The sequence below is a fragment of the Chelonoidis abingdonii genome, chromosome 1 (assembly GCF_003597395.2).
Source record: "Chelonoidis abingdonii isolate Lonesome George chromosome 1, CheloAbing_2.0, whole genome shotgun sequence".
Lineage (NCBI taxonomy): Eukaryota > Metazoa > Chordata > Testudines > Testudinidae > Chelonoidis > Chelonoidis abingdonii.
This window is the reverse complement of record NC_133769.1, coordinates 91,790,950-91,802,196: the sequence shown is the minus strand read 5'-3', so window position 1 is coordinate 91,802,196 and position 11,247 is coordinate 91,790,950. Positions and strand designations below refer to the sequence as shown.

Genomic DNA, 11,247 nt, shown 5'->3' with positions numbered 1-11,247 from the left:
AGAAGACTGTTACTGTTCATCTTAGAAAAGAGACAACAAAGGGTGGATATAAGTCTACAAAAACGTGGATTTTGTGGAAAAAGTGAACAAGCAGCAGCTTTAAAATGAACAAAAGGAAGTACTACATCTTTACGCAAGGCACAGTCAACTTGTGGAACTCATTGCCAGGGGATATTGTGAAGGCAAAAAGTAAAAGTGGATTCAAAAAAGAATTAAGTAAGTTCATGGAGATCCATCAACGATTATCATCCAAGATGTTCAGGGACGCAAACCCATGCTCTTGGGTGTCCTTAAGCCTCTGATTGCCAGATGTTGGCTCACTGAAAAAATAAACCTGTTCTACTTCATTCCCAATGGATTATCAGGCCCCAGCCACTATCGGAAGACAGAATACTGGGCTAGATGGACCATTGGTCTGAGGCAATATGGCCATTTTTATGATCTGGCAAAGTGATTTGCCTTCACTGGCCCTCAGATCCAAATGTAGTCCCATTAAAGGCAATACAAATACACATTATTTAAGTTTCATAGTTATGTGATGTGGTGCTGTCATTTCATTCTCAGTTCTATAGTTGTATATACTTTCAGAGAGATTGGTGTTTTATAAACTGTCCTCCAGCACAAACCTACAAAATACAAAGATGTTAACAAAAAAAATTGTAATTTTAAACATTCAAAAAAAAATATCAAGAAATGGAAAAGTTTCTATGGTAATTTCCTCCTACCACAAACTGAGATTTATGCTAGATACAGCATATAAACTGAAAAAATATTTTTCATTTATATAAACATAATACTTATGCTGTTTAATATACACTTTAATATATAATATGATTAAAATAGGCAAGTTACAGTTAAAATGATCATCATCATTGTTAGCAGCAACTTATTCGGAAGGTTAGTTTCATTTTCAATGCCAGTTTGATTCCTCCTGGAAAGAGGAGACCTGATCAATGAGAGCTGTCACAAAACCCAGCTGCTGTGGCAGTCTGACTGCAGGGCAGATGTCAGACAGCGCTCAGAGATTGTGTATTGCACTGCAACTCACACCCCAAGAGCATCGTTCACGCTTTTTTGTGCCGCACTAAAATAAATTATCCCCCACCATTCAGGCCCCAGAAGGGGAGACGCTTGCACACACACAGCTTTACAAATTCGCCGAGTGCAGTCCCCTCCCTCACCCCTAGCCTCCCCCCCGGCCCCCCGAGTGAGCGTGTAGGGGCTACAGCTGATTTCCGGGCTGTTCCTAGAGATACTCCGCGAGTTACACGGCCTAAGGCCGAAGATACAGCGTGGTTCCCGTGTGCCGAGCTGGGGTAAAGTACTCACGGGCAGGGGCTGCAGAACTCACGCTCCCCCAGTGCAGCTGCCTGGCACGCTGCGGACACAGACAGAGCCCTTCCAGCCGCCGCATCCCGCATCTCCCGGCGCTGATTCATTCGCCCGCGCCCGCCCGCACCGTTCGAAAGGCCCAATCAGGCGGAGCGAGGAGGAGCCTGGCGAGCCGGGCCGGAAGCCCTGGGTGTCCGCCGCAGGCAGCCTCACCCTCTGTGGGGCCTTTAAGGCGCAGACTCAAACTCCAGCCGCTCCGTGGCGGCTGCAACTGCATCACCTGACAGCCCTTGTGCTGCTGCTGCCGCCTCCCAGTGCCCGGGCTAGGCTCTGTCCGGGGAGCGTGAGGAGGCGCTGGGAGGGGGAGGATGTCTCCGCAGGCTGTCGCCATGGGAGGGGCAGTGGCAGTTGCCCATGCACCCTGCTCTTCTGCAGCCCCCAAACGTGTTTCACAGTCTTCCCCGTGCTGCAGAATTGTGGTTCGTGGGGTGTGAGCATAACCTTTTTGAGAGCCCTCGGGGAACCGTGCAGTGCTTGCCGCCTGAGTCTGCAGACACCAGAAACAATAGCTCCCACTCCCAGAAGGTGTGTTACCCTCATCTAGCTGCATTCACTTTTATATCTGGTTATCCAATTTGCAGTGTCAACTTAATTGGTAACCGTTTCAAGCTGATCGTTTGAACGTCCAGCTCCCTTTTCCAAGCCAACAGTTGTCTTCTACACTTACCCGAGTGCCAGAGTCCCAACCCACTCACCCCACCCACCTTCTGCTTCCCTCTGCCAACTTTGCAGTGCAGCTCTGCAATGTTCAGCATGACAAAAATTAAAAATGTAAAGACAGCATAAAATAATTGAATGTAATAGTGAGACACAGGGATACTGTAGTGAGTATATTACTCATTTTCACATGTGCTACAAACCCGAGTTTTTGAATTTTGCTCAATTGCTCTGGAGTGCCAAAGAATACTGAGGTCTTGCTACAAAGTTCAGGTCACAGTTACTGTGGAGTGCATGTGGCCTTGCCTACAGTCTCTTTCCATCATTAGGGTGGGCAAGAAATTGCTGTGTACTGTGCAAACTCTAGACACTATAAAATGGGGGAGGAGAGAGGTCATTTTGCTGTGGATTTTACTTTCTTTATCCAAAAACATCATTTTCTAGCCTTGTCTGTATTAACTGGTCAGAGAAGAGAATAAAATAATAGTACTTAATAAATATTAGTGTATGACCGTTAGATGGTATTAGTCTGGTATTAGATGGAAATGGTAAAATTGTCCATAATCAGAAAAAGCAGAAGTGTTAAATAGATATTTCAATACTGTATTTGGGACAAATCCAAATGATGTAGTCATATCATACGATGATCACGATGAAACATTTCCTATTCCAGTAGTAACTCAGAATGAGGTTGGACAGCAGGAACTAAAATTAGACATTTTTAAATGAACACGTCCTGATAACTTGCTTCCAAGAGCTCACTGGACTGTTAATGTTGATTTTCAATAAGTCTTGGAACACTGAGGAAATTCTTGAAAATTGAAGGAAAGTTAATGTGGTGCCAATATTTTAAAAGGGTAAACAGGATGGCTTGGGTAATTATAGGCCTGACATCAATGTCAGGCAAAATAATGGAACAGCTCATCCAGGACTTAGTTAATAAAGAATTATTATTATATTGTTATAAGTAATGACAATTGACATTATGGAAAATGAATCCTGTCAAACTAACTTGATAATTTTTTTATGAAATTACAAACTTGGTTGACAAAATTACAAACTAACGTCTGTTAGTCTATAAGGTGCCACAGGACTCTTTGCTGCTTTTAAAGGTAATAATGTTGATGTAATATACTTAGATTTCCATAAGGTGTTTGATACTTGGTACTGCACGATATTTTGATTGAAAAACTATAACAATAAAAAATTAACATGGCACACATTAAATGAATTAAAAACTGACCAACAGGTCTCAAAATGTAATTATACAGAGAGAATCACCATGACACAGGCCATTACCATCTGATCCCACTGAGGGTTACTAAAAGAAACTGCACCATCTGCTCAAGAAACTCCCTGAAGAAGCACAGGAACAAATCTACACAGACATACCCTTAGAGCCCAGACAGAGGTATTCTGTTTGCTACCCAAGATTAATAAACCTGGGAATCCTGGATGCCCCATCATCTCAGGCATTAGCACCCTGACAGCAGGATTATCTGGCTATGTGGACTCTCTCCTCAGGCTGTACACTACCAGTACTCCCAGCTATCTTCAAGACACCACTGACTTCATGAGGAAACTGCAATCCCATTGGTGATCTTCCAGAAAACACTATCCTAGCCACTAAATTAGGCCTTAATAAAGACTTGGAGCGGCTGGATCACTACAAAAAGTAATTTCCCTCTGTTGATACTCATACCTTCTCGTCAACTGTTGGGAATGGGCAACATCCACCTTGATTGAATTGGCCTCGTTAGCACTACAAAAGTAATTTTCCCTCTGTTGATATTCACCCCTTCTTGTCAACAGTTGAGAATAGGCCACTTCCATCTTAACTGAATTAGCACTGAGGCTCCCCGCCCTTGGTAAGGCAACTCCCATCTTTTCATGTGCTGTAATATATGTACTCTGTACTGTATTTTTCACTCCATGCAACAGATGAAGTGGGTTTTAGCCCACGAAAACTTATGCCCAGATAAATTTGTTAGTCTCTAAGGTGCCACAAGGACTCCTCGTTATTTTTGCTGATAGACTAATATGGCTACCACGCTGAAACATGACACAGGTGTGTTTCTAGTGGTGTCAGGCAAGGATCAGTTCTTGGAACTACACAGCTGAGCATTTTTATCAATCACTTGGAAGAAAACATAAAATGATCACTAATAAAGTTTGCAGATGACACAAAGATTGGGAGCATGGTAAACAGGCCCCCTGACAGGGGAGCCAAAGAGGCAATTGCCCAGGGGTCCGGATGACTCCATAGTTCCCATTGGCTGGGAACTGCAGTCAACGGGAGCTGCAGAGGCGATGCCTGCGGGCAGCAGCATGTGGTGACCCCCATAGGCCCCTGCCTAGGAGCTGCTGCAGCCAGAGGGGTGTACCAGTTGCTTTCGGGAGCCACACAAGGTAAGCGCTGACCCTCTGGTCCACCCCTCTGCACCCTTTATAGCCTAAAGCCCACACCCTGCACCCAAACTCCCTCCCAGAGCCTGCCCCGCCCACCCAAACTCCCTCCCAGAGCCCGCATCCCCTCCTGCACCTAAACTTCTTCCCAGAGTCTGCACACCACACCCTCTCCTGCACCCAAGCTCTCTCCCAGAGCCTGACCCCACATCCCCTCCTGCATCCAAACTCCCTCCTAGAGCCTGCACTCTGCACCCCCTCCTGCATCCCAACCCTGCCCCAGGACAGGGGATGGGGCAAGAGTCTTTGGGTTTGCGCGATTAGACAGTTGGCAACCCTACTGAGCGGGCATGTGGAAGCCCTGGCTATGCTGAAAAAGTGCACCCAGCATCACAGCCGGCAGCTCACTGGGCACCAGCCAGCTCAGACTCAGCATCACCCTAATGTCAGGTGGACTGTGTCGGTGCGGCTTGTGCATGCGTGAGGACCCACTGACTGTTCTGCCCTGGGGCCCGAAATTACTGTCAATGGGCCTGGTAGTAAATAATGGGAGAGGGCAGGTCACTAATACAGAGCTATCTGGATTACTTCGTAAACTGGGTACAACCAAACTATGTGTTTTAATATGGCTAAGTGTAAATGTATCCCTCTAGGAACAAAGATTGTAGCCATACTTACAGGCTCAGGGACTCTGTCCTGGAAAGCGGGGACTCTGAAGAAGATTTGGGGCACAGGGCTGACAGCTTGTGACCACCAGGTAATAATCTCGTGACCCCCCAGTTTGAAAAGCCTTGCTTTAGTTCAAATAGGGTGACCAGATGTCCCAATTTTATAGGGACAGACCCGATTTTTGGGTCTTTTTCTTATATTGACTCCTATTACCCCTCACCCCCGTCCCGATTTTTCACATTTGCTGTCTGGTCACCCTAAGTTCAAAGATGAATTCAGTGTCATTCCATGGCCTGTGTTATGCCCAGGTCAAACTAGATGATCACAATGATCTCTTGTGACCCTAAGAGCCCCTCAGTGCCTACTGGCAGAGGGCCCACTGTAGCGTAACTCATATCAGGCCAGACACACTGACTACCCACAACACACTATTGTCATAATATATATCTAAAAGGTGGCTTTCTTGTAAGGTGTTTTATGTAAACTGGTGATATGCTGGCACCGAAAGTCATTGCATGGGATATATACGGGTCGTGTACAAAGAGTTGTATGTGCTTTCTGGAAATTTGTTCTTAAAATGTGTTTGGGAGACAGTGCAGACATTGAGCCTGCCATAGTCATAGGAATGTGGACTCCCCTGCCTGACTGGCTTGATTACAGGCAGAGGACAATGAAAATACATATACATATCAGGTAAACTAAGCAATCAAGCTAATGAGCAACTGAGGAAGGAGCTTAGCGAGCTCACCAGAGGTGAACATTGCATCCCAAGAAGCCTTTAGTGGACTCTGGGTAATATATAAGGGGATCAAAAGATATTTTACTGACCCAGGACTAGGCGATGTACGGTACCACTATCTCTGAGCCAATCCTCTACTCTGGAGGTATAGTAGTCTGGATGCTGGTAACTTGCTATAAATAAAAAACTGTACAGGCAAAATATTGTAACTTGCTAAAATTAAGTTTTAGGCACCAGAGGGTGTTTTGTTTATAACCTGTCTCTTTTGTTCTTGTTTAGTATCACTTAAATCTCTGGTCTTTAATAATAAATGTATTCTTGCTTTATGACAAAACCATCCCAACACTGTGTATTAAAGTGAAGTGTAAGTCTTCAGCTCGCTAGCCTAACAGGGTAGTGTGTGCTCTGTCTCCTTAGAAACAGCTAATTTAATAATTTCTGGCAGAGTCACAGTAAGAGGGTCTGGACACTGCAATGAGATGTCTCTGGGGAACTTGGGAACTGGGGTTCACTGATTGTCACCTGAACGCAAGATTTATACTGGCAGAGTCTCTAGAAGTTTGCTGGCAAGGCAGCCAGGCTGACACACAGCTTAGCAGCAGCCAAGCTGCCGAGGCAATGTGGTAATATAATGATTTAAAGTTTTGGGTATGCTGAGCAAAATATCACAGCCTTATAATCTAAGAATCAAATTATGTTTGAAAGCAACTCTTGTTCCCTAGAGTAATATCAACTGATTTTGTCATATGTTCTCCAGGATACCAACTACAAGATAGGGAAACACCTGCCTAGTCAAATATTTACATTGCAGAAGACTTCTCTTTACACTCTGTCATTGTAAAAAGCAATTAGAGGCTGTGTCTACACTACAATATTTCTTCCTCTTTCACTAGTGCATTATAACCAGTGCAGTCCCTCCCCAGAGGTAGCAAAGGTGGGAGTGCTAGCATAAACAGGGCACAGGTGTTTTCAGCAGCCTGTTCTAACCCTGCTCAGAGCAGAGCTAGACAATTCCCCTGTCGTAAATGCTACACTCTCCATTTGTACGACTTATGGAGCAAAAAAAGTGACTGTGCAAAGGTGGAGATTTTAAGAAAACATTTAGGTTCCAATCCTGAAAATATGTATTAGCAAAGTCCTGTTGAAGTCAATGGGACTATTCACATATATAAAGTTAAGTGTGTGTATATTTTTGTGGGATGGAAGCTTTAGTGTAGACAAGGCAATATTAGCCACTAGTGAGAAAGTGGCTAAAAACATAAAAGAAAAAAGCACGCCAGCATAATGGGTAATAGGGAAAGGAGTGGGCAGGACCAAGAAGAGGATATGTTTGTATTGTTACTACAAAACATCTCTGACAAAAGAGCACTTCAAAAAGTTATAAATTATCTGTATCCGTAAGAATCCTGTTTTAGATTAGGATAATAATGTTGTTCTGCCACAACTTTAGTGTTGCTAACTCTCATAATTTTATCACAATATTTAGTGTTTTTTGTTATAACTTATGTTATCTGAATATGTGAAACTTCCAGCTTTTATTTTTTTCAAAAGGTGTCCAGCCCTCATGATTGTGGACAAAAACTTGAAAATGTGAACCCTAAAGGGGCAAAGACCATAATATAAATTCCCCACTCCCAATAAAAAACCCTTCTTTATTAAAATCTCATTATTTTTAAGCTAATTTCATAATTTTGAGGTCCTGGCTCATGACTTTTGACTGCTTCTGGTTATCAGAACTGCAACTTCAACAATCAAATGTTTAGTCAAAGCAATTAGAGAGGAACTGGCAAGACCTAATAATAATAATATAACAATAGTTTACCTGTGTTACTAACAATATGTTGTTATTAATAGTTTCTTAACATATTTTTAAAAGTTTTAGTAAGAATTCTCTTTTTAATCAAAAATTTGCACCAAAAATTGTCAGTATTTACTGTTTTTAACCATCATTTTTCATGTATCATTTTCCATTTTAAAAACTTTATTTTTAAGAAATAGATTTTGAAAATTATTTAAAAAATACAAAACAATTTTTTGAAAGAACATGCTAGAACAGTGGTTTTCAAACCATGGGTCGCAACCCAGTAGTGGAATGTAAGGCACTGGGTTGTGGAGGCTGGTCAGCACCGTCGACCGGGCCGTTAAAAGTTCCATCGACGGTGCTGCCTGGCTAAGACAGGCTAGTCCCTATCTGTTCTGACATTGGGCTGCGCCCCAGAAGTGGCCAGCAGCAGGTCCGGCCCCTAGGCACAGGGGTCGTGGAGCTCCGCACACTGCCTCCTTCCCAAGCACCGGCTCTGCACACCCACTGGCTGGTTCCTGGCCAATGGGAGCGGTGGCAGGGGAGGTGCCTGTGAGTGAGAGCTGTGCAGAGTCACTTGTGTGGCTCCGCCTAGGAGTCGGATCTGCTGCTGGCCGCTTCCGGGGTGTAGCGCGGTCCGCAATGCCAAGACAGGCAGGAACCCTGCCTTAGCACCCCTGTTGTGCCACTTACTGTGAGCCGCCCGAGGTAAGCCTGTGCCCCAACCCTGCGTCCCAGCCCTGAGCCCCCACAAACCCAGAGCCTCTTCCTGCACCCCAAACCTCTCATCCTCGGCCCTAGCCCAGAGCCTGCACCCCCATAAATCGAATTTATGTTAGATTTTATAACAATTATGTACCCGACAATGTGAGGTCTATATCCTGCAATATGATAACTTCTGCCTGCATGGAGCCCTATTAATATTAATAAGGCTCTGCATGGGCACAGTAATCATCCCATAAACACCATATTGCAGGATCAGGGCTTCAATTTGAGGCCTAAACTATTTAAAGTGACACGAACAATTTAAAATCTACTCAGTTAAAAAAAAAAATTAGTTTCTCTTACTACACTACCCCATAGCCCTACCTTGGCAATATTTATCGTTTTCTGATTGCATTTTCATGTTTTAAAAAGGCTTTTCTTTCCCCTGTTTGCTTTATAGAGTCCCCATAAATTTAGTGGTACATTTATTGTATTAGTTTTAAGAATACCACCTGCTTTTAAGACATCAATAGTGAGATTTAGTTCAGAGCTGCTGATCACAGATAGCTATTTCTGTTACGTAACCTATTGTAAAACAGGATAGTCTATGGTGGAATTCCACAAAATACACAATGCTATCTTAGTTTTACTTGTGAATATTGATAATGCAAACAGAACAAGAAGTTACATATTTATGGCATGCAAGAAATAGTTGGATAGTCTGTTTTGAGGCTCCTTCCATTTGCTAGAGCCAACTGCTTGTCCACCCATTTGAGCAAATAAGAGCTTGGACATCTCAAATTAACACATTTCATGGTTAAAAGATAAAAGTATGTTGTGGCATAAATAATTTCCATTGGTTTATTACAGTAAATATTTGAACAATGTCCTCTAATACAAAAGGTCAAGCATAATAGTACTGTGATGAACAAATATTATGAAAACCTGCATCACACATTTTAAAAGAAATAACTGAAAAATATAATCATTCATTTCAGAAGGAACTAATAGGGTATCTCAGTGATGCTAAAGATTATCTTTTTGATCTGAAAGTATAAATACAGGGAAAGTTGTTCTATATTCACATGTGAAAGGCTGCTAGTTACATAACATTCAGTATATAATGAACAAAGTTTCTGTATGAAATCCTTTGTGTGTTTTCTGTAAAAAAGAAATAAAGAAAAGTTAAAGAAATAACTGTTGAGTAGTTCTATGAAAATAAATGCTATTTGGTCTTTCAAAAATATTTATCACTGCACATCCCAGATTTCACAGAGAAGAGGGGTAAATTTATGATCATTCACCCTCCATGACATCAGCATCTCTGCATGATGATGGTTAAATGTCCGTAATTCTGTAAGACGGCCCAGAAGACATGCAAAATGTTGAGGATTATCAGTGTGGTAAAGCTTGCAGAGCTTTTGTAGAACTTCAAGCAGTGGTTCTTGAAGTCTTTCCACAGACTCTCTATCCTTTATGTATTGTCGATCTGGTTTGTTTTGAAAAGAATATAGAAAAATAATTAGTAAATATGCACTTTTGTAGATTGCAAACACTTCTCTGAATCTCTTATGAGAAATGGATGGACTGCAGTCTAGAATATGTACAGTAATATTAAACCTTTTCACCCTAGCATACAGCAAGAGTCAAATCTGCCAAAAAGAATGTTTCAAGGCAAGAGGAAACATAAGGGTCTCAGGACTTGTCTACATGATGCATTAGTGCTCATCAGCCGGGGTGTGAATTCTAGTATGCACCAATGTGCCATGCACTAATTGTCCCTGTGGATCCTAAAGTTCATCAGTGTGAATTGTGAATTAGAATTTACACCCCAGCTGGTGCACATTAATGCACTATGTAGACAAGCCCTAGTGTTGCAATTATGGTTGAGACTGCTTTTTCAAATACATACTCCCTTCTTGCAACCAATCATAACTAGCAAAAAAACCTAATTTTCAGGCAGACACTTCTCATGCCAGTGCTTGGTCTTCTGAGGACAATAACTTGGCCTCTTTTTAGTTTGCTTCTTTTGATTACAGGAAAATATACACACAAATGAAATAATAAAACAAAGCTGATCCTTCATCTTTTACTCATTTAGTATGAAATACATCCCCAGGCAGAAGACCAGCACAAAGGTATTAACAAGGGTGGTCAACATTTTTCAGTCAAAACTGTTTTTCTAGCTAAAATTGGATTTTTAACTAAACAATCTGTTGTGAAAAGTTTCTGCTATCTATAGATCATTTTAACTTCAAACACTAAAAGCTTTTTATTAGAAAACGTTGTCACCATACTTCTGAGGCATTGTAATTCAAGTGCTTTGTGCCGCCATTCTTCTCTATGGGCTAGGCCCGCCCACCTGACTACATCTCCCATGATGCACTGTAACCAGGACCTCTCACAATGTATTTGTGATAACTCACCAAAGGGGAAGAAGTCATGTATCATGAGAGATGTAGGCCAGCCAGGGAGACTGACCCATAGAAGAGAACGAGGGCATGAATCATGGTAGCATTTACAAATCAAGATTTTTGGTTTTCAGATGAAAGCTTTTCGTCTACGTTTGTTGGTTTTCATTTTTTTTTCTTTTTCATCTAATTTTTTTTTTTTGAGGGGAGACTTTTTTCCAGGCCATCTCCTAGTACCACCGTGGGCAGTGGGTGAAGCTTCCCCTCAGGGAGGCTAACTCCCCATCCCTTTTCCACCCGCAGTCCCATCCACACTCCACCCCAGGCCTTGCCCCAACTCCACTCCAGGCCCTGCCCACTCCCCAGCTAGGTCCCCTTCCCACTCACCATAGGCATCCCTCCTCTCCTCCCCCCCTCCTCCCCAATGCTTGCTCCCCCTGCTGCTGCTCACCAGTCCCTCCCCCCTC

At 42.8% G+C, this 11,247-nt stretch overlaps 1 protein-coding gene across 3 annotated transcripts in view; it reads right to left on the bottom strand.

The window, feature by feature from the left end:
• Nucleotides 1–9,619: 9,619 nt before the first annotated feature.
• The window catches only part of NR1H4 (nuclear receptor subfamily 1 group H member 4), a 62,677-nt gene continuing 61,049 nt past the window's right edge, over nucleotides 9,620–11,247 (bottom strand). For all 3 annotated transcript variants that reach the window (XM_032788521.1, XM_032788522.1, XM_032788523.1), the window contains exon 9: nucleotides 9,620–9,858. In XM_032788521.1, coding sequence (XP_032644412.1) covers nucleotides 9,620–9,858 — 239 coding nt within the window. The remainder of the gene's footprint in view (nucleotides 9,859–11,247) is intronic.